Raw genomic sequence first — 25,438 nt, forward strand, 5'->3', positions numbered from 1 at the left:
ATCCCAGCACTTTGGGAGACAGAGATGGGTGGATCACAAGGTCAGGAGTTTGAGACCAGCCTGGTCAACATGGTGAAACCCCATCTCTACTAAAAATATACCAATTAGCCGGGTGTGGTGGCACATGCCTGTAGTCCCACCTATTTGGGAGGCTGAGGCAGGAGAATCACTTGAACCCTGGAGGCAGAGGTTGCAGTGAGCTGAGACCACGCCATTGCACTCCAGCCTGGGTGACAGAGTTAGACTCTGTCTCAAAAAAAAAAAAAAAAAAAAAAAAAAAAAAAAAAAAAGAAAGAAAGAGAAAAAAGAGAAACAAATGGAAGGTGCTAATTTCTTATTAAGAAATCAAATAGAACAGAATTCCAGTAAAATATGGCTTATTTTATAATTTTAGATAGATCATAAATCAAATAATCATTTGAACATAGCATTTGTCATACATTAGCTTTTTTTTTTTTTCTCTCACAGTATAAGCCTCATGAGGAGGCTCTACAGTAGCTGCATTTGGGCATCAGGAATGACTTAAAGATTTTGTAAAATTTTGAGGCAGGATGCATTTAGTAAGCTGCAGAAGCTTTGGTAAAAGCTACCTATAGCAATTATAATTGCATTATGGACATTCTGATACAAAGTGTTTTACACAGTTTGCTCACCAGGCAACAACATTTGGCAATGTAGAAAAGGCCATATTGCCTTGCAATACACTGTAACTTCTTCGTCATTTCTTTCTTTAGAACACATTTTCATTTTACATAATGTTATGGAAATTCATTCAATCTAAAATGTACTGTAACAAATTATCCTATAAGGAAACATCACCTAAGAATATGCCCAAAGTTGATATTTATTTTTTCAATTAAAATCAATTATATGTTCAATTAACTAACTTAAGAAAGCAAATAAAGTCCACGTGTAACCAAAAAGTGTCAGTTTAAGCCATGTTATTATATTGCCAACATTTTTTAAAAAGCAAAAGATACTAAAACAAGTTGACATCTGTAGTGAACTCTCGCCAAGGCTAGTGATGGATGTAATAGCTATAGGTATGCATGTGAAATGAGAAGAAAGATAAACAATGAACGTTATACTTGAGTTATTAACTTTCCAATAATCAAGAGCCAGCTGTTGTATAAGAAAATATCACAGAGCTTAACTTCCTATTCATTTCTGTTCCTTCCAATCAATCAAGTACTCACAGGATTCCATCAGGTGCTTGGCATGAGTCTAGGCACTAAAGCACTTCCTTCCATACTACATCGTAAATGTTCTTTGCAAGCCTTCTTTATGCCCCGCATTGTTGCTAAAATACAGACGAATGAATAAGATATATGTAGTTCTTCCCTTTACAAGTTAGAGTCTTCTTGGGGATATACTCGTAGACAACAAATTCAACATAATGTGATAAATGGCAATGTAACGAAGAGAAAAGAATAATTGTTTGCCTGAGGTGTCATGAGACACTTTGTAGCGAGAGTAGCATTTGGAATGCACTTTAAAGACTTACGGTACATCAAAAAGGAGAGAAAGACAAATAAAACATTTCTTCCTGACCTTTTCATATCTTCACATCTGTCTCCCATCTTAAATTTTGTAGTTCTAGATCCCAGTCACTGTCCCATAAACAACCTATGTTTCCTTGTCCCCTCTTCCTCCATCTGGCTAACTTGGCAAACTCCAGCTATCTGGCTGTCTCCTTCTATGCCTGCAAAGTGTCTGACTTTCTGAGGAAGACTACCTAACTTTTCTGACTGGATTTTCTTCAGATGTGTAACCTTAAATCACAAATCGGTGGTCAACACTGCCAGAAGATTCTAGGACACCACCCTTGTCCATTAACTTTTCCACTCTGTCTCGGAGTGCTTCATGCTTTCCCTTGTCTCCTCATATCTCTAATATTTTCTCCTTGTGCTCAGGTGATGACTGTTCATGCTTTATAGAGAACATCAAAGAAATTAGTTGAGAACATTTTTTATCTTTCCACTCCCAGGCCACTAGTGTTTCCATGTTAGAAGAGTCCCTGGTTCTACGGACACCTGCTCATCTGTGCCCTACATCCCATTCCCTCACCTCTTCAAGCATTTCTTATGGTAGGTATTTCCCTTCTCTTTGGCATCATTAATTCCTTTCTTTCTACTGGGTCATTTTCATCAGCTTGCAAGTATGCTCCACTAAAATCTGTCTTTAAAAAGTCCTTTTCATGACGCGATGTCCCTGTCCAGTTACTGACATCTTTGCACTACTGCATCTTGCAGTTAAAAATGGAAGAAATTGTGCTTGTTGTCTCTTTTTGCTAATCCTTATTTGCTCCTCAACTACTCTAATAAGGCTGCACATAATGCACTACTAAAATAGCTCTTATCAAACTCCTCTCAATGAATTATATCTTGCTAATGCCAATGCTTAGTTTTCTTTTTCCTTCTTAATTGACTTCTCAGTAACATTTGGTACAATTGACCCCTCCCTCCCACATTCTTCTAGACTTCAGTGGCACTACCTGTAGTTGGTTTTCTTCTTAACTCTCTGGCTACTCACTCTCACAATCTTTTATAGGCTCCTTTTCCATACTCAAACTGTAAATGTTCCAAGCTCAATTCTGGCTCCTCGTCTCTTCTCTATTTGTGTTCTCTCCTTTCATAACTTCAGAGTTTCATAATTTTTAATATAATCTATACAGTGATGACTCTTAAATTTACCTTTCTATCTCCCTGAGCAGATGATTTATGTATCTAACTACCAACAATTGATTGTTTAATAGACATCTCAAACTTTCCATTGCCAATATCAAATTCCCAATTCCCCTCATCTACTACTCTTTGAAGTTTCTTTATATCAGGAAATTGTGTCACCATATCCAATTAGTTAAACCCAGACTTTGGAAATGTGCCCTGATTCCTACTTTTTCATTTCACCATGTATTCTGTCCGTCAGCAAGGACCTACCTCCAAAATGGATCACAAATCTTCCCACTCATTTTCTCCGTAACTACAATCTTAGACAAAGTCACCAACATTACTCATCTTCACTATTGCAATCATCTCCTGATTGGTGTCCCTTTTTCAATGTTGTCTCCCTAAAATCCCCTCTCTCTAGAGAAGTCACACTGTTCTTTGTGAAGCTTAGATCAAATCACATGTCTCCTTTCCTCAAAGTCTCTATGGCTTCCCATTATGATCAGAATACAATCCTAATTTCTCAACATGGCTCACAAGGCACTTCATAATTTTACCCCACTGGCCTTTTATATTCGTTCACCTTGCACTGGGCATGTTCAACTGCTCTGGCCTTGTGCTTCTTAGACATCTCAAGCTTGCTGCCATCACAAGTTTTGTACACCTGGTTTTCTTCTTTTTTTCTTTTGTTGTTATTTTTGCTCTTTCTCTTTCTTTACAACTTCATCATTCCTACCATTCAAATCTAGATGCAAACTGGACCTGTTCATAAAGGTCTCCCCGGACCAACCTAGAAAAAACAACAACAACAAAAAATCCAACCCCCACCCCAAATCATCCAGCTTCTCCATGAGCCCTCAAAAACCCAACTATCTCTATAACATCATCCTGTGTTCTTTATAGCAGTTACCAATCTTACTCATTTATTTGTTTATATTTTATTATCTGTCTCCCTCCACCACACTTGAAAGTCATTGAACAGTGGAAAATTGTTAGATCCCCTGGCACCGAGAATAGTGTCTGACACATATTAGGTACATGATCAATTAAAGTTATTTTTAACTGACTTACTCATTATATAAAGTGAGAACTTATCAGTATATCTTCAGAGGCACAAACTTGCAAGTCATATTTAGGGAATTAAGTAGGGAGTGGTAGGAGGAAAGGTAGGAGTCAGATTGTGAAGAGCCCGGATTGCCATGTTTTGGGGTTTAGATATTATTGTATGAACAATAGGAAGCCAAAGATTTTTCATTTTATATTCTCTGTTAAGTAAACCTTTTAGGTATTTGGTCTTCCTTCTATAAAACTAAAGTACATATTTTAAAATGTATATATTTTAAAATGTGTTTATATTTTACAATGTATACTCATTTAGATGGAAGTAATAATTTAAAAGATGCTCTTTAAGATTACATTTAGTACAAGAAATGCTGTTCCATTTTCTTTTGAAAATTCCATGAAACATTTAAGCAAAATGAAGCTTTTGCTTTTAGAAATACATTTAATTTAGATGTATTTCAGTATAATCCAGAGCCAATAGATAGCCTTAATAACATTTTACTGTAATTAAAATAAAAATAATTCATTTATCTACAGTGCCACTGAATATTTCCTAATAATGTTCTTACTTTTTACCCAACTCATATGGCATAAGTTATTCTATCCCATCATTTTAGAATGCACATAAATGTAAACAGCTAATACTTGATAAGAGTCATAGCTTTGTAATCTAATTAATTTTATTTCTAATCTTGCTCATAAAATTGTAGTGCATTTAGTTTATAACTAGAAAAGATTGCTGTTAAGCAGTAAATGTGAACGGGAGTCCTATTAAAGTTATGGGAAAAGGTTAAATTTAAAGTAAAAAGAATAGAAATGCAAAGTAGTTAGGTAAAGGTTTGGGGTATATGCAATATAAACAGTATAAAATTAAACACAATGGAAAAATTAGTTTGGTAAGAAAATGATATATATTTTTAAATCCATGAAAGGACAAGCTATAACCTTATATTACCAGAAGAAAAGATACAATATGCATCTAAAGAAATTAATATCATGAAGTTAATTTCTTATGTGAATTTTTATTTTTAATATTGCTCAGCCACTTATCTTAAATGTCACAGAAACTGTGGCAAACTATAGCAATTTAGAAATATTCCCCCTTGCATCTGTTCGACAGAAAAGCGAGCTTTTTAAAGATGTATTTTGCATATTGAAAGACCTGAAATAACCCTGACTTGAGTAGAGAGGAGAGAGGAGACCTGAAGAAAGCAGAAAATCTATGGAGAGTTAAATACATTTCAGCGGTTTTAGTGTGTCTTATTGAACCAACTATCAATAATGGGGTAGTTGTTTACTCATGAAGAGTCCTTTTTAAAAGTAAAAATCAAAGCTCAGGTGGCAGGGAAATTTTTTAAGATGCTATAATAAAATATATCTGATGAAATTCAGGGTTGTTTTTATTTTTTTATTTTTTGCACCTACTAAAATATCATAGAAGAGAGCCTGGCAAAAATCAATCCCTCAATACCTGTTATGTGTCCACTGTTGCAGAGACTGTGCCGTTCCAAAATCTGCAGTTGGGTAGGAAAGCACACTGCTCAGCAGTTGCTTAGTTGACAGTTGAACTATGGAGTTAAAGCTTCAGATAATATATTCAAGATAACAAAAAAACCCTCACAGAATTAAGCTTATTATATTTCTGAGTAAAACTATAATTAGATCTGAATTCCCATGGAAACTTTGCCTTGCAAAAACTCAAGAAGAATTTCTAAGCTACCACTCTGAATGCAAAATCTATGGCTAATTTCACGGTTAAAGTGGTGGGAAAGTTAAGGGATAGTTTGAAGTTTTTCAGACAGAAAAAGGGAATATCTCAAGGAAGATGCTTAGAGATATAAAGATGCATTGTATATTGGATGTAGCAGAAGCCTTGTGAGATCATGAAAGTGTTGGGAGGCAATGAAGCCAGAAATTTTGACTCCAAGCTATGACAGTTCTTGACATTTTGTCTTCTGAAAGCTGTGAGCAGTCAATTTGCGCTTTCAAATTGACATGTGCCTCGGTGTGTTTTAATAAGAAAGCTCTGACAACAATAAGGAAGATGTATTCCAATGGTAGAGATGAGAAGGAGGAGGAATTGTTCATGGCACAGGCAAGCGTTATTAAGAAACTCAAGTAGAGCAACAACATGGGAAGGGAAGAGCGCTCAGATGTGACATAAGTTGATGGCTAGTGATTTGGGGCTAGTAGGAGAGGAAAATGAGGTGGCTAGTTCTACTTTCGGTGATTCTGTGCATAGTAGTGCTGTCATTAGGCAGTGTATAATAAGAAACAGGATTTCTATTTGATTTGGTTTAACCGAGTTTGGTTTTGTTATGGGGTGTTGGGTGGAAAAGAGCAATGAGGATGATTTCCAGTTTAACATGTGTTGAATATTCCATATGAGGTTGGCTATGGGAATATGGAATTGGAATTCAGATAAAAAGTTCAGGTTGGAAATAAATGTTTGCAGCTCATCAGCACAGAGGTAATACCTGAGACCGCAGGAATATATCTGTTACTAGGTTGTTTGTGTATTTTCTGGCCTGAGACGCTGAGACAAAAGTCAATATTAGTATAATGTTTCAGAATGTTCATTTAGGAAAGATACTATATTTATTTAGAGACCATAAAGGATATAACAAAAATCCACAATAATGAATTTATAAAATACATGAAGATACAAACCATGGATGTATGCCTTTCCTAATCCTTGTTGAGTGTTCATTTCTATCATGTGTTTTAGTTGCTAAGTTCAATATTTGACTAAAGAAGTTACCAATTTTAAAAGCAAAAAGTCATTAAGAATTAATAACTAGACCATTTAAACATTTTCTATATTTTTTTATTGAGAATGACAGAAAATGAGTCGTGTAAGTTTTCATTAGAGTACTGCTGGTGAAGTAAGAAAGGCACGTTAGCATCACGCATTATTTTTAAGAATTTATTATAAGAAACTAAAAATAACATTATTTCATTTATGATAAAGATTTTTTATGAGATAAAATGAAAAATATCTAGAACTCATGCCAATCTTTTCTTGCACACGCCCAGATTTTCTAAGTGTCAGTGTATACTAAATTTATTTAAAATTTTTCCTGGGTCTAAATGATAATAAGCCTTATTTTCATCAACTCTTACCCAAAATACATTTCCCAGCTTAAAAGAGGTAATGATATCTAGCACTCTTTACAAATAAGGACATTGAGATTCAGAGAAGGTAAATAACTCATAAACAAGCAACAAGGGCCTTTTGCCTGCAAAGTGCATTCCCACTCAAGTACTTTACAGCTCTTCTCAGGGAAACAGAAGTAAGAGTGTGGGCTAATTGTTCCACTATAGACTAAGCCTCTGAGATCTTATAAAACTGAAGCCCAGCATTTTCAGCATCACTGTTACTGCAGGCAGTTTCTATCTTTTGGTAAATTAATCATCAGGGATCAGAGTAGCTATTGTACATGTACCCTAGAACTTAAAGTATAATAATAATAATAAAAAAAGAAAGAAAAAAAGAAAAAACAAACAAACAACAAAAAAATGAAGTAGTCTGAAAAAGAATTTGAATACCGTGGTGTTACTTGGCTTTTGTGACCTCTTCCATGCTCCTCCCATTCCCGACACATCCTTAGCTAACCATAATATTATCATTCTTAATTTTGTGTGGGGAGTATCAGTTTAAAAAGAAATACAATTAGTTCACAAGGCAGAACTCAGTCTTTCCTTTGTGAGTCTATGGAAAGCACATATTTGATATTTTAGAAGTGACTCTAATAATCACTCTGTTATAACACATTATAATTTATAGAATACTTTTAAATATAGAATGTCATGATTGTCCACTTATTTCATTTGAATTGAAAATATAGCACCAAGTGATAAGAAAATATATGTTTCCATGTACAATTCTCTAAAAGCAGAGGGCACTAATGTGGTTTCCCTTGGTTAGTTAGCTTGTCAAACTGGGGATTTTGATAAAGACAGTCCTGAAGAGGATGGTACTATGGGTTCAGCAAAAACACTGTACCTTGTAAATTGATATAAATTAGTAAAAGCATAAGGTAATATGATAACACAATCACACAGTATCCAATTATGTATTACAGTTACAAAACAGAATTACAAATACAGAGTTAATAGAAACATCCAAAAGCCATTCTGTAAGCTGTGCCTGACAATGAAATTTTCATTACAATGGCACTAAGGAACCTATTGATGTATTTCATTAAAATAGCTAGTAGGGTAGCATAATGCCAAATGAGGTAAATTCATTAATAGGACCCTGAAATGAGAATGGAAACATGACTTAGTCACACCTGTCCAGTTTAGAATACATATTAATCTATGAGCTTTCTTCATTATTTTGATAATAACTGGTAGTAAACTAGATAACAAAGGAAGGATTTTAAAAGAAGAAAACATAGCAAATTTATATTTAGATAAGCCTGCCTATGGAGTAATCTTATTAAAAAAGAATAAATGAACTTATATGAGAAACAAAAACATAGTACTTGGAAATGAATAGTTTAGAAATTTGAGTGATAATTATAAATATGTAGCACTTATTGCCATTCAGGTTAGGAAAAAAATACACAGTGCATATATTACTCATACACATAGAACCTTTACTTCTAAAATGCTGATTTTTATAAATATTTAAGCATTTTATTTATTTATTTGGGAGAGGGTCTCATTTTGTTTCCCAGGCTGGAGTGCAGTGGCATGATCAGAGCTCACTGCAATCTCAACCTCCTTTCCTCAAGTGATCCTCCCACTTCAACCTCCCTTGTAGCTGGGAATACAGGCACACACCACCAATCCCAGCTAAGTTTTAGAAATTTTTGTAGAGACAGGGCCTCGCTATGTTGCCTAGGCTGGTCTCAAACTCCTGGGCTCAAGTGATTCTCCCACCTTGGCCTCCCAAAATGCTGGAATTATAGGCCTGATGGCCTTAGCATTTTAGTATGGAAGTGTAAATTCTTCCCTTAATCTGTATATTGACAAATATTTCATACAGTTAATAATTTTATCTGTGTTGAAAGTGTTTTATCTTTATTTATCTTTGAAAATATATTTCTAAAACACATTTTTATGTTCCCTTTGTTATATTGGAAAATGGTACAGCTCCTGTGGAAAACAGTATGGTAAAATATAGTGAATAGTTTCCTAAAAAAATTTAAAATAGAACTACCATATGATCCAGTAATCTCACTTCTAAATGTATATCCAAAAGAACTGACACTGGGATCTTGAAGAGATGTCTGCACTCCCGTGTTCATTGCATCATTATTCACAGTAGCCAAGATATGGAATCAACCTAAATGTCTAACAACAGATGAACGAATAAAGAAAATGTGGTATGTATGTATATAGCAGAATATTATTCCACCTTAAAACATGGGTGAATCTGCTAAGTGACATAGGCTAGTCAAAGAAGGACAAATACTGCACGTTCCACATACACAAGGTATCTAAAATGGTCAGACTCAGAAATAGCATCAAATGATGGCTGCCAGGGGCTGAGGGCAGGAGGGAATGGGGAGTTGTTCAATTGGTATAAAGTTTCAGTTATACAAGATGAACAAGTTACATACATCTGCTGTCCAACATTGTGTGTATGGCTAACAATACTGTATTGTATGCTTAAAAGTTTGTTAGGAGGGTAGATCTCATATTAAGTAGTCTTACCACAATGAAAAAACTAAAAAGGAAATCGAATAACACAATAAAAAATAAAGTGACTTTTTTGTTGAAACAGTCACAAAATTACAAAAATGTTTAAAAACTAAAAATCATGGTTTTCTGAATTACTTGAGAATAAACTGCCAATCTGGTGTCCCATTATTCCCAAATACTTCAGTATTTCCTACACATAAACATTCTACACAACCAAAATACAACCATCCAAATCAGGAAATTAATAGCATCTAATCTTCAAACCCAAATTTTGTCAGTGTCTCAAAAATGTCCTCTATAGCTAAAGAACCAGTTAAGAAGGACATTTCTTTTAGTCTCTTTAGTCTTCTTGAATCTGTAATAGTCCCTTAGTCTTTTTCGACTTTCATGATCTAATATCTTTCCTTAACAGTGTGCAGCTGTCAGTGTAGCTCTGGTTTTAATTTACGTACATAATTTAAAGTGAATCTTTTTGGAAGAGTATGTCTAGTTAAGGTATAATGTATTGGCATCTTCTGTAAGTATATTTGTGTTGTGTACATGTCCTTAGGTATTCACAAAGGTGGTACTACAGAGTTCCTGAACCTTTGTTTTCAGGGGCAAAATCACTTAATAAAAGCAACGATGCTTGAGGGATAAAATCATATAAATAATAGATATACCATTTATGAGATATCTAGCATACATAGCTTAGTAGTTTAAAAGTATCATTTATGTGTGTACTTTGGAAAATTTTTCTCTTAAATAATTCCTTAATAATTTCTACTATGGGAAATTAAAAACCTTCACAGATGATAATGAAATCTAATCCTATTAACAACCCAAAATAAAATTTACTCAATAAAATATTCTCTTCTTAAAAACATCTTCAATCAACATACTAGAAATGGTTATATGACTAAAATTATCTATTTGACAAATTTGAACCCTAAAATCGGGAGGGCCCTCTTTTTGGTGCTCTATACTAGGGTGTTTTTTTTTTTTTTTTTTTTTTTTTTTGAGATGGAGTTTCACTCTGTTGCCCAGGCTGGAGTTCAGTGGCATGATCTCTGCAACCTCTGCCTCCCAGGTTCAAGTAATTCAGTTGCCTCAGCCTCCCGAGTAGCTGGGGTTACAGGTGCACACCACTATGCCTGGCTACTTTTTGTATTTTCAGTAGAGACAGGATTTCACCATGTTGCCCAGGCTGGTCTCAAACTCCTGACCTCAAGTGATCCACCTGCCTTGGTCTCCCGAAGTGCTGGGATTACAGATGTGAGCCACTGCTCCTAGCCAATACTAGGTATTTTGATGTGGCTTATTTTACATAAAAGGCAAAATATTCTACTTCTAGGTGAAAATAAGAACATGTATATTAACAATAGACTATTCATATACTGAAAATAGATACAAGTTGAACTTTAGAATTAATACTTTTCTATATTCCATAGCTTTTTTCAGATTCTCTGAAGGGTCAATGACCCAAAAGATATTGTCACTACTTCAGATTTATGTTTCCACTTAGAACTTCTTCCAACAACTCTTAGCATTCTTCATCTACCAAATCTATCCACTTTCCCAATTTTGAATATGTTCATCAGGTTTTACTGTATTTACCGATATTACCCCATTAATTCTGTTGGAATATATTTGAACATTCCTCTCTTAGTCAGTGTTTATGACAGCAAAGTGAGGTATCATGCTTCATGCCTTGTGCATCAGGAGACATGAATATTCATGTTACCTTAATTTATGTTTCCTTTTCTTCATATTACTTCATAGTTTCATAATTAACACATGCATTTACATAATATATTTAAACTGTAGTTGAAACAAAATTAGTCATGGCCTTGATAAATTATTAATGAATGAGGCCTTATTTTAACTTTAGGGTATTAGAAAAATTCTTCTCACACATATGGGACAGTTTTATTTAAAGTTAAAACCCATGACTATTACCAATCATTTATATGATGTTATGTTACTTCTGTGGAAAAAATTTCTAAATTTCATTTTAAAAAATTGTTTTTATCCCTTCATTTTTATCTTGACATATATTTTGTTTCTTGATGAAATGTGACACATTTTAATAAAAAGCAAATATTATACCATTTTTGTATTTTATTTAGTTGTTACAAATATTAATTTAGTTAATATGAAGTTATTTTTCTCCCTGTCATGTCTTAACTATTGTGCCTAACTTGAAACCATTTAGAGAGAGAGAAAATGTGTGTAGGTTTATAAAATCCAAGTCTGGGCTATCAGCTATTAAGAAATCCCAATCATTTGTCCTTGTCTGACTTCATGCTGCTCTTCAAGATTAATCTGATTATAATGTTTGGCTTCCCATATAATTTTCTGTGGAGAAAAATAATCAAGTGACGCAAAATGTCAAGGTCACATGACAGATACTTGTTATTGTGAATCCGTAGCTCAGCATTCTCATTTGGAATGTCTACCATGTTTAAGGCATTGGAGAGTCCACAGTGACCAAGTGGAAATAACCTCTCATTAATGGAACTTATACTGTCTTGAGGAGGTATCTCCAAGTACACAAAGAGTCAAAATCATACAGAAAGCAGTAAGTGCTATGATGAAAATCAAATACAATAATGAAATGGTGTAAAGAAGAAGGGAGACAATTTTATATGACATAATTGGGGAAGGCCCCCGAGGAGGCAGTTATCTGAAGAGAGACATAAATCATAAGACCTAACGATGCAAAGGTATAGAAAGAAAATTCTCAATGGTGTAAAACCTTCAAAGTGGGAACACACTTGTTTTGTTCAAGAGGAACACCAGTATAGCTGGAGTTCTGGAAAACAGAGTGTCCTGTGCTAAGATAAAATCCCCCGTGCATTTGATGATTTGTGTGTTGGCCTCCTGTGTCTGATGCATCTAGTATATGTTGGCATTGAATTTCTAGACTAGCAATGCTGAGAACCAGACCTGTTGTAGGAACCTCTACAATGGACTCCATTAATCCTTGTCTCCTGGTATTTATAGTCTTAACATTGTTTTCTTCCATACTTTGGAAGAAATGGTCCAGATTTGGTCTCTGTGATCAATAGCATATGGTAGACATCATAGTATATCACTTCTGAGATTAGATAAAGACCAAGGCTTCTGTCTTAGATGTACACTCTTTCTCTCAAATCACTTGCTCAGAAGGAAGCAAGCAGCCACACTGAGAGTATCCCTATAGAGAAGCACACATGAGCTTCTATAGGAAAAGAATGGAAAGCTTCCAGCCATTCCTTTGGCAGTGAGAAACCCATTTGCCAACCACCACTTGAGTGAGATTTGAGGCAAACCCTGGCCCATTCAAGCCTCATGAGACACCCTGAGACAGCATCACTGAGAATCCAGCCTCTCTTTGATTCCTGACCCTGAGATGCTCTTACACAAACAAATGAAGGAAGGAATAAATAAGCAAACAAATAAGGAAACAAAGGCTTGGTTTTCCCTTGACATCTAACATTCATTTGAATTCTCTCTACCATCTCCACATTTTCTGACTATCCCTCAAAAAACACAATGAAGAAGATAATTCTTCTATAAGGAAAAACTGTATCATAGAATCTAAAAATTTTTCCTTTTGGCATTCTAGTTATTTTCAGATGTTTACTATCTTCTATTATTACAAATAATCAAGACTTGACTGTTTCAATGAGTTTTAGGCAAATGCATTTCGAAGGACTTAATTTTATTACTCCTCCTTGATGTATGTAGAGTAATGATCATAAACATTATAAGGAAATTTATAATACTATTTTTTAACAGAAAAAAATTATCCTAGAATTTGCATACATCTAAGTGTATCTATCAGTTTGCTTAAAGGATGTACATCTTAATGCATGTTACATTATAATTCTTACACACATTCACATTTTCCACAGATCGCTAAGCATATAGACTTAAAAGATGAAAAGAAGAGAAAATAACTAAAAACCCAACATCTTGTTAGTTTCCCTAAGTAAATCATGAGTTATCTCTTCTCAGAATAGTTATTGTTAAACTAAAATTGTTTTTCCTAAAACTATGTTTTTACCTTTATTTTTATTGGGAGTGCAAAATAAAGGATACTATAGTGCTCTCACGCGGCTTTAAGTTACAGGTATAGACTGGTGATCAAAAGGTATAATACATAGTGAAAACAAAGTTTATTTTTATTCAAAGAAGAATTTCTTTCTGCGATTCTCATTCAATAGACCCAAAACTAAAGTTATCTATATTTTATGCCTGAATTTTGTTCTTTAGATTTTGGTCTGTGGGTTATAAAATGAACACACTAGATTGCAAGTAACTTTGAAAATGTTTCTTAAAATGTAACAGCTATATAAGTTATATGTATATGAGTCTATCAAAGAGACCCAACACCAGTTCTAATATATCTTTACAACATTTTTCTATGTCCAAATTCATTTATGCATATTATTCTACTTATTTTAATTCTGTTTAATACTGAACCAAAATCTGAAAGCCTGCACAATACCCCAGCACCAATTATTGTTGTTATTATTGTTCCTCATTACTCTGATTTATTCACACAGCTACCTCATATAAAGTCCGTATTATCAATCTATATCAGGTTTTAATTTATATTTAAGATTCGTATTTAATGATATATATTTAAAAACCTAACAACCTATGTCAGGTTTATTTTCTACTTCAAAGGAAAGCCATTATTTGAGAACAGAGGGAAAAGGATTCTCCTCTGCATATTCAATATTTTCTCCTTGACCTAAATGTATATATTTAGGTGAAGGGGACACCTGCTTTTCTATCTTGGTTTAGCTTCCAGTTAGCCATGTTTCGCACTTACTTTAAATGTGGCAGACAAAAGCATGAGGGATGGACTCCATGGCACTAGCTGCATTTGCCGGAAATTTCCACTTGAACAATTAACACCCTCAACCATATTTCCACCTGTTTATGCCCCCAACCTGGGAGGGGTCCCCTGGGTTAGGCCCATACCCAGTGCTTTAGCTTAGAGAAAGGCATAATTCAGAAGTGCTGGATGGTGAAATATGCAGACATTTCCTCATTACTATGCTCTCTCCTTGTCTTCTCTTATGGAGGATTAAGTAGGTATTTTATCTTTATGTATATATTCAAATTAAATCCATATCATTATTGAAAGTTATTTTCATAATTGTGTTATTATATTACAATGACAATTTTAATACATAATATCATACATAAAATGTACTTGAAGGTATGTTGTTGAAATATTAATCAATCCAGTTTGCTTTGGAAAAGGATTTAATAAGTAAAAAATAAGGTTACATTTTGGTTCAGCAGATGTATCTAAGTCCTACTGAAATGTTTAAAAAATTAGTCACTGTACTCAATAGTTTTCTATAATACTGCAGAAGGGTGATAATAGCAACATAGTACTTTAAATATTTTCATCTTAATATATACAAGTGTAATGATTTAATTGAGTAAAAAACCCATTTTGATTTTCAAAAATAACTCTGTAAAACACAAAATTCTATTGTTACACATGAATAAGGCAAAGCTGGGTGAAACAAAGCATTTTATTATGGTAAACATTGCATAAAATTTTAAGGATTAGTTTTTACTTTAAAATACCCTATATTTTTATATACGCCAAATTTTAAATAGACTAGTAAAAATGAACAATTTGAAAGAATATATAACTTTTAGCTAAACCACTTTGTGATCTCTTGAAACATTTTAATCTTTTTTCCTAAAACTTTGTGGCATATTCTTGATTTAAAAACTGAAAGGTATACTACAATCCATAAATGAACTTGAAGAATTAAGCATCCTATTAAGTTGAATCTTGTGACACTATTGTTTTTAGCTATAAGAATGACAATTTCATATGTTGTAGTGCAATAATTTTCTGGCATGTATCTTCAGCCATGCGAAGAAACTTAAGTGAACTCTTTCCACCTTAACCTGTAATTACAGTTTTATAAAACAGAATACATTCTCATGTAATATGAATCTTTTACAGTATACCATACTTTTTGGCCATTAGGAAAAATGTGTAGATAAATTAACTCAATTAAAGTACCAAAACACAAACAAAATAAAAGTAGTTATTTTTCTTACTAGTGAAAAAATATCACAGTTCAAAATTCAGAAAATACATAGTCACTTACTTTGGTAGAGTTTTCAAGTGATTTTCTCTTAACTCCAAGATCCGCAATTTGACAAGTCTACAGAAATGAATTTTTAAAATTTCCTCTTAGTATTTCTGTCTAAAAAATTATTGAGTAAGGTCTAGTATTTCGTAGTACTATAGGGTTACTATAGTTAACAATAATGTATATTTAAAAATAACTAAAAAACTAGAATTGGAATATTTCTAACACAAAGAAATGATAAAAGCTTGAAGTGATGGATACCCCAATTACCCTGATTTGATCATTACACATTGTATGTCTGTACTAAAATATCACACATACTTCATAAATATATACAACTATATGTACCCATATATTGGATGTACAATATGATGTACCCATCATATTGAAATAAAAATAAATTTTACTATGGTAAACTATCATTATCACTATTCAAAGAGCCATGTTCAAATATTCTTTTAACTATGGTTATAGATTTTAAAGAAATCTACATATTGATTATGAGTAGGGTTACATCAGTATTGGGCAATGACAAATATCATTTTCCTAAAATTAACTGAGATATTTAAAAGATATTTTTGGATTCCAGCCTTCTAAATTTCATACGTTTTATAAAAATATATTTGTTGTTCAATATTTTCATTGATATTTGAATGTATACTAAATATCAGATGCTGTGTTCACTGGAATATGGCAATAATTTCTCTCAAGAGACTATAAATAAACTAAAAAGCAAATACTATAGCATAGAGTTAAAAAAATGGGATTTTATAGGAAGACAAACCTGGGTGAAATCCAAACTCTTTCATATTCTGCCTCTCTGACACCGGGCAAATTAATTAACCTCTCTTAATTCAATTTCCTCATCCATAAGTGTGTGACAGCAGTATCAAATTTGTATGGTTTGGAACATTAAATAATGTAATACATGTAAAGCATAATTTCTTGTATATCACAAGTTTTAATAAGAATTGGCTATTATTATTTTTATTATTTACACAATGGGAGAAGTGTTGCAATATACCATATTTCATTGACTCTAAGGTGCATATTTTAACATTTATGAAAAGTTCATGCATTTAAAAATCTGTCGCATCATATGTCCCGTGACAATGCTGGGGTTGGGGAAATCACGTGAGAAGAATGAGAGGTATTCATAGTTTCTGTTGCTTGAGTGACATTTGTGATTAGGGATGCATTTCACACTTAATTACTTGTTAAGTTTTGTAGTCTAGGACACACTATTGTTATTCACATCCATACTGAATGTTAAAATGTACCCAGATGAAGCTACTTTAGAACAGATATTAACTGGATTATCTGAATTCTTAATGTTTTGGGAAATATTTTACTATTCGTAGTTTTTCATCTACCATCTCCCATATTTACTGTACTTTTAGGTTTTCATGTAGGTCTCTCTCCCTTTCTTTTTTTTTTTGCCTCCTATCAAGCTTTTTTATTTAATTTTAATCTTATAATGATTAATCTGTATATGAAATAAAGTGATTCAGTTCTTCACAGCATGGGTATATTCTAGTAAAGGAGATTTCTTGAGCATTTGCATGTCTCAAATCTTGTCAACAATTGTACTAGTATGATATTTTGTACTGATTTTGGCTTTTAGGAGCAGAGAATCTCAGGTGTTAAAAGGAATTTTAAGTGTCCTCTTGTTAAACTACACAGTTGAAGGTTAGAGACCTTTTTAGATGATAATAATAAAATAGAGCATATTTTTTTGTAGGAAATTTATGCAAAATTATATTCTATTTTCAAGTGGTTTTGGTGTTGGTATTATGTTTTTCACTTGCCCAAATCTTTTCCTCACATTACGACTAAAGAGAACTGACAAAAGTTCAAGAAAAAAATGTATCTTAAGATAATAATTAAATATTTTCTGATTTGATAAATCCAAAGTATATTGTAATGCTGTGGTCAGTGCCAGAAAGGCAAGGCTAGTTTCTATGGATGAATGATGAAATGCCAATTCATTTAGAAGCCAGGCAATGCTCTTTGGACGCTCTGTGAAGTTTAAAACTGCCCAAGTATATGCTGTTCATAAGTGTTGTGATGGTGTGATGTGCAAAAGTAAGGGAATCTGGGAAATGTTGATGTGCTCTCAGTATGTAAATGGAGGCTGTCACATGTTAAGTGACTTCATTATTCAACTGAGTTCTTAATGTCCTGTGCCAGCTTCGGTCAACAGATTGGTGTCAAGCTACACTTAGTCTATTATTTGAACAATTTCAAAGATATTCATTTACATAAATGTAGTTGACAATAAACTTAAAAATGTCCTAGCTGTTGAGATATATCTTTTGCACAAAAAAGCTCATTGTAGAACACCTGAAAAATATTGAAAAACATGTCAAGATGACAATAAAAATTATTCGTAATTTTACTTTTAAGATACCAGTCTTTCATTTCATATAGATTCATATTAATATTGGAAACATCTGAAGAATTTAAAAAAATACTTTCCTAATATTATTAATTATTATACAGTATTATCATATAGATGAACCATAATATATTTAACCAATATCCTATACAGATATGTGATTTCACTTTTTTCACTTTGTAAATAACAATAAACTTGTCCATAAATCCCAGTGGGATACTGACAATGGTAATAGACATTTCTAGAAATGATTCACAGAGGCAACAGTTTGTAAATATTTTCAAAGGTTTTAAAAGCATACTGCCCTGCTTGAAGGTCATGACATTCTACAATCCTGTCAGAGAGCATGAGATCATCTCTGTTCTTATACTCTAAAAAAAAGTTTTTGCAATACATTGGAACATAAAGGTCTTTTATTGTTTTAATTTGTATTATATTTATTATTTGTGAAGACAGACATGTTTTATGTGTTCCCCAGCCATTCATATGTGTTATTATGAATTGCTTTTTTCTTGTAATTCGACCATTTTCCCCTAAAATCTTTGTTTGCATATTTATATGTAAGAATTCTAGGTTAAATATATAAATAATTTTTTTCATATATAATGAAACTATTTTTCAGTTTATTGTTTTACCTTAAATCTTTGATCTCCTGATACTTTATGATAAAAGTATTTAGGTCAGCGTATCTATCCATTTATGGTATTCTTCTTTGCGTCTGTGCCTGTAAAGGTATTTCTCAACAAAATAAATATTCATCTCCTTTTTTCCCCTCAGATCATTTCTGGCTTTATTTTTTTATATTCAACTCTTTAATTCATCTAGAATTTATTTGAGTATTAATGTCATGTAAAGGCCTAATTTTACTTTATTTTTTGCAAAAGTTTCATTAATTAACAGAGTTTCATTTATTGAATAATAATGAGGCCTATCTTTAATCACAGCTGGCACTTTTGAAGTCTCATCAACTGACACTAGTAAAGCACTTACCTAAGGTGAAATATAATTGCATAATTTAAATTTCTTATTCTTACCTTCCAAAATTGGCTGGAAGAAATTCAAGAAAGGCGTCATTCAGGTAGAGCTGGGTCAGGTTTAGGAGCTGTGTGAAGCCATCAGGGAGTCTAAAAAGGAGTTAAAGTTTTAGTCATTGCATTGATACTGCTATAGAAACAGAACAAAAATATGTATCTCTGAGGAGAAAAAATATAAATGTAATACATTTTTCAACTCTCCTTTGGTATTACAGTAATGAAAGAATTTATTGAGCATGTTGTTACAGTTTGAAAATTTTGCCTGTTATTAAAGTAAATAGCATTTATCCACTTCCATGCTACTCTCCTACACTAAGATTTATGTCACTGCTAAAATTAGTAACATCATCTCTTATTGCTGGCCTAATCTTATGCACACCAGCCAGGACATTTTTTATGGAAATCTCAAATTGTTTGGCTTGTTTGTAATTTTAAAACTAATGTTCCTTTTTCAACAGAATATGCACATATATAGTCAGGCAAGAGTATCCAGTTACTATTTCACTTAATCATCAAAATTTGTCTACAATTTGTTACAGTGATGACTAAAGTTGCCCCGTATGAAAAGTGAAGGAGCATGTTGTCCCCTTGACTAATGATTTCTTTAATGCCTGCTCAATATGTATGTAAATCATGATTCAAATTGGTCTAATTAATATCTATTAAAAATGACAAAGAACATTGAAAAGATAATTAGACAATCATAAAGGCTATAAACTGCATCAAAAAATTAAGAAAATAACCTTTATGAGTTTTAGAAATTAGATTAAATTATTATTTTAAATGTAAAAAGATTTAGTTCAAGGATTTCTCAGGAGACTTGTTTTTAGAGGAATATTGACTTTTTTATTAGTAAATTTCTATTTAAACATTTGTAATACTTTTATGTATAGTCTAGTCCAGATTTTGTTATTTTATAAAATACTCTTAAATAGCCTTCAAATTTGCCTTCTCCTCAAATTACAGCCTGTCTTCCTCCTTGCATTTACTGCTAAAATTATTTAAAAAACTGCCTATACTCATTGCTTCTTATTACTACTCAAGCCATTGTTTTCTGGCATCTACCTCAACTCTGTTACTAAAATGCACTCACCAAGGCCTCCACTGACATCCTAAGTTCCAATCCCATTAGCCTCATTTTATTTCGGATCCTACACTGCCTAGCAACAGTTGCCATTACTGCTTGTTCTCCCCTTCTTTGCTTCTACAACAGTTTTCCTGCTGCTTCTCCTTCTCCTGGGACATTATATGAGTTTTATTCATGGTTTCTCTTCCTATGTCCAATACTTTGTTATATGTATATATAAAACACTTACATATATATATGCACACACACACACACATATACACACACACACACATATATATAGATATATAGATATAAATATATAATGTTTGTATTTGGGTATGTATGTGTGTACATACATATATGTATAAAAGAATATATGTGTACCCACAATAGAATCAAGAAATAGAATCAGTATTTTTGAAACCCTCTGGGTGTCCCTCCCTGTCTACATCTTCCTATTTGCCACACAAATTCCTGAATCATGTTTACTATTCTGTTTTGAAACGGCTTTACCACAAATATTTAATTCCCTAAAACAAAACATGTTGCATAGTTTTGCATGGTTTTGAATATTATGTAAATAAAATCATACTGTGAACATTTTCCAAAGGCTTTAAAAATTAGTATTAGATTTAAAAAATCCATCCATTTTGATGTGACTGATTGGCCATCATAGCATAGTATTCCATTGTATGAATATACAATTTGCTGTTTTCCTTCTAATGAACATTACAGTTGTTTCTTCTCCTTCTTTTTTTTTTTTTTTTTTTTTTGAAATAGAGTTTCACACTTGTCTCCCAGGCTAGAGTGCGATGGTGCAAACTCGGCTCACTGCCACCTCCGCCTCCCAGGTTCAAGTGATTCTCCTGCCTCAGCCTCCCGAGTAGCTGGGATTACAGGCACCTGCACCACGCCCAGCTAATTTTTGTATTTTTAGTTGAGATGGGGTTTCGCCATGTTGGCCAGACTTGTCTCAAACTCCTGACCTCAGGGGATCCACCCGCCTCGGCCTCCCGAAGTGCTGGGATTACAGGCATGAGCCACCGTGCCCGGCCTACAGTTGTTTCTAGTTTTTCATTTTGCTATTACAAATATTGGCTTCTGTGAATATTTTTGAACATATAGTATACATTTGCAAAAGATTACTTAAGTTATATCCTTAGAAGTGACATCATTGGTCATAGCGAATGCAAGTCTATATTTACTAGATGTAACCAAATTTCATTCAAAATAGTTCCACATTTTTCCATGTCCTTCCTAACCCTTGGTTTTGTTAGCTTTTTTCATTTTTGCCAATTTGGTAAATATAAAATAGCAATAATAATCACTTCGCTGATTAGTTAGGAATAAAAGTTTATTAGCAATATTTGTTTCCTTTTTTGTGAAATACATGTTTACTTATTTTACCTATTTTTCTATTGGTGCCCCAACCACAACTCCCTGCCTTTATCATTTTGTTGTACACTGGAACAAATCATGATTGCCTGCCCCTTTCCTTCCTGTTTGAAGGCTTTCTTCAGTTGCTAAAGCCTGGTCTGTTCATGCACCTGGTAGCCCAAGTTCTATGGAATTAATGTCCCTCTCAGAGACAGTACTCACCTAATGACAAGTAGGAATATAAATACTTCTGCTCTCTCTCCCATTGTGTTTGACAGCTCTGGTATGTGTTTTACACTGTTACCCAGAGCTCCCCAGAAAGTTAAAGTCCAATGGCCAAATACTATAAACAGCTTGAAAAAACACCCTCAACAAGTATTTCCTGGGCTCATCTCCTAAATATACTGCTTATATTCTTTTCTAAACATCTGCTTCTGGGGAATCTAAAACAAACACATTTATATTTTTATACTGATTTATGACAATTCTTTACACATTGTTAGTAATAAGTCCTCAATGTCATTGATAGGTTCTTGGAAACTGCAAGTTTAAGTGCAACTATGTATAACAAAACAATTTTTTTTATCTTCTCTACAACATTATAATGAAATGATGCTGAAGGAAAAAATGTTATTTGAAGACTTGCTGGTATGTCCTGTAACTTAAAGTTGGAGTTTCCAACAACCTATCAATGACATTAAGTGAAGACTTACTGTATATTAATCTGATATTGGTTATTTTTGCTGTAAATACATTTTTCTAGTTTGTATTTTGGAGCTGAATTGTGTGGATATGATTTCATAGAGGATGTTGCCATAAATATGCTTTTAAGAGACATAGGATTTATGAAAGTAGAAAAGAAAAAGAAGGGAGGCAAGTGAAAAATGAGGGTTTTTATGATGTAGAGGTAAGAAGACACTTGAGATGTATAATGAAGAGAAGATGAGTTCTGGAGCAAATACTTTATGTATGAGAGTATCGGGAGTTAATATTTAAGAATATTAGGAGAGGGCAGGGTTTACAGTCCTTGAATGCTCAACTCAAAGGTTTGAACTTAATCTTATAGAAATGAAAGGCTATGGTAGGTCATTACTTTTCTCTGTGTTTTACTTTGTTTTAATGCATTAGAGCTCATGTCCTGATAGTATGACAGTTGTTATGATATTAAATACATTTGTTTACACAGATGTTAAATACATTTCCATTGGAATTTAAGTATTATCTTTGATGTCTTGTAATTCAATACAACTAGTTACATATGACTTTTCAAAAATATGATCAGTAAGATACATGTAAAATTAGATGACTGTTAAAACCACTAATCTAATAATTTACTTTAACAGTGTCACTACTCAGTAAAAAATGGCTTTTAAAATACAAATTTTCTATTTGTAGGGACAAATATTTTTCCTATGTATCAAAACTATCCAGGTTCTCTCAGTCTACTATTCTCCATATGTATGTAATAAACGATATTGTACTGCTTCTTTGATCAAAAATATACTGCTTTTTTGCTTCTTTTTTGGTAATGCTTATGCCCTAGAAGAATCTGGCTTATTACATAGAACATTTTGTTCAGAGTTTAAGAATTGACCACATTTTGCAGATTCCAATGACAAAATTGGACCACCAAAAATAGGTTATATGAAAAACCAGCATGCAAAGTAAGCTAGTTTTTATCAGCCTGGTTATAAAAAAAAAAGATGTATTGACATTTTTCTATTGAACTTTTCTTCTTAAAAATGTAGAGTTAAGAATAAGATTACATAGTATGTCTTATTTAATGACATCTATGTTTTATTTCAATTCACTTCAACACAAATTTATTGAATCGTTACTCTGCACTTAGATTCAAAATTAATGTCTTCTTTACTTTTCTCATATGATTCTGTTTATAGATTTAGTTGAATGTTTATACAATTATACTTTGCACTAGTATTGGAAATTTTCTGTTCCTGGGAAAAATTATAAATTATTTGGGGATAAGGAATTTTTAAAATCTCTTAAACTGTCCATTATTGTACTTTGAAAATAACATACAATGAAAAATGAATTTGATGTTATTTGAAAAATCATATATATACAGTCAGTAAGTTTGCCAAAAGAAGATATTCAACTTTATCATTAATTTTATGGTACATTTTGTAGCTTCTAATAGAGACAAGGGCCTGACTTGTCAATATAATCACTTCCAGAAAAATGTATGAGGAACTGTAAGGAAGAAAGTATTCCATAGCAAGTGGGATACACTTGATGAAGATGACAATCTTAAGTTGCCTTTACTTTCCTCTAAAGTATTCAATGAAATCCAATATCTGACATTAAGTAAGGAGCTATCAATAATGAAATGATTTTACTATCCTAAAGTAACTTGGTGGCTTTTCACATATGACAGATTTATTTAAAAATTCGAAGAGTATATATGTTTTATAAATTGGCAAATAATTCATTCTACTAAGTAAATGCTTTCCTTTTATTAATTGCTTAAATTAAAAGTGGTATGTACAAATACACAGTTACATAGAACAAATGAGATATGATGTTTGATGGATCAGTAGGGTTACTCTAGTTAACATTAATTAATTTTACATTTCAAAATAGCCAGAAGAGAATTAGAATGTTCCTAGTGTAAAGAAAAGATAAATATTTAAAATGATGGATATCCCAATTACCCTGATTTGATTATATGAATGTATCAAATGATCACATGTGCCCATCCAAAATGTACATCTATATATATCAATTAAAAAACTACAACAAAGATAGAATAACAATAGACCCAGACACCCATATAGTTTAACAGTTGGGCACATAATATCAGCTATGTGGAAGACACATTCTAAATGCCCCGCCATGATCCTCACCTCCTGATGTTTATGCCCTTGTATAATCTCCTTCCTTTGAGTGTTGGTAGGAGCTGTGACTTGCTACTGATCAATAGAATGTGGCAAATACGACGGAATGTCTCTCCCACAACTAAATTACATTATATAACTCCATCTGGCTAAGAGACTCAAAACTGCCTTGGGGGAGAATTATATGGCAGGGAACTGCACACAGTCTCCAGGTCCCATGAGTGGTTGCCAGCTGACAGCCAGCAAAAAGTGCAGCCTGGTGAAACTCTGAAGCAGGGGACCCAGATAAGCCATTCTCAAATTCCTGACCCACAGACATGGAGAAATAAATAATATGTGTTGTTTTAAGCTGATATATTTGTGGCAATTTGTTTCAGAGCATTAGAAAATTAATAAAGATTTTTGATGATTGGAATTGGGGTTCTGCTGTAACTGATTTCTAAAAATGTGCAGTGGCTTTGAAAGCACTCAGTGGTCACAGACTGGAGAACGTTAAGAAAAACATGATAAAGCATACGTTTTCTTAAAAAGACGTTTAGAAGAAATCTAAACTTTGATGGCCCTGCTAGTGAGGGCTCAAAAGGAAGTGAATGTCAGGTTACTGGAAATTTTCTCAATCTGATAAATGGCATATATTTAAAAAACAAGTAACAGTCACACATAATGGTGAAACTCTAAATGATTTCTCTCTAAGATTGGGAACAAGATAATGATGCCTGCTTTCACCTCTGATGTTCAACATGTAAAGGAGGTGTTAGCCAAGACCAAAAGGTAAGAAAAACAAACAAATAAATGGCATGTAGACAAAAAATGATAAAACAAGACCGTCTTAATCACAGGTAACATGATATTCTACATAGAAAATTTCACAAAAATCTATACATGCAATTTAATGGAATTAGTGAGTTTAGTAAGATTGAAGAAGATCAGATAAATATTAAAAATCAATTGTATTTGTACATGCTGGCAGTAAACAATTGGAATAATAAAAAATCATTTGCAATAGCACAAAAACCATAAAACACATAGAATAAAATGAACAAAATTTGTATGCTGAAATCTATAAAACATTGATAAAGTTTTAAATACTGAAATAAGTATGGAGCTAAACTATACTCAGGAATGAGAATATTCAACATTTTTGAGATGTTAAATTTTACCCAAATTGATCTACAGATTTAATGCAATCCCTATCAAAATTCCAACATGCTTGTACAT

General features: G+C 32.8%; 1 protein-coding gene across 6 annotated transcripts in view; it reads right to left on the reverse strand.

Annotated features, from left to right (window-relative positions):
* LRRC7 (leucine rich repeat containing 7) overlaps positions 1–25,438 on the reverse strand; it is a 552,677-nt gene that overhangs the window by 257,347 nt on the left and 269,892 nt on the right. For all 6 annotated transcript variants that reach the window (XM_077954325.1, XM_028832544.2, XM_028832526.2 and 3 more), the window contains 2 exons: positions 18,920–19,009; positions 15,503–15,559 (listed from right to left, as the gene is read on the reverse strand). In XM_077954325.1, the coding sequence (XP_077810451.1) occupies positions 15,503–15,559; positions 18,920–19,009 (147 nt within the window). The remainder of the gene's footprint in view (positions 1–15,502; positions 15,560–18,919; positions 19,010–25,438) is intronic.

This window comes from Macaca mulatta, chromosome 1 (assembly GCF_049350105.2).
Source record: "Macaca mulatta isolate MMU2019108-1 chromosome 1, T2T-MMU8v2.0, whole genome shotgun sequence".
NCBI lineage: Eukaryota > Metazoa > Chordata > Mammalia > Primates > Cercopithecidae > Macaca > Macaca mulatta.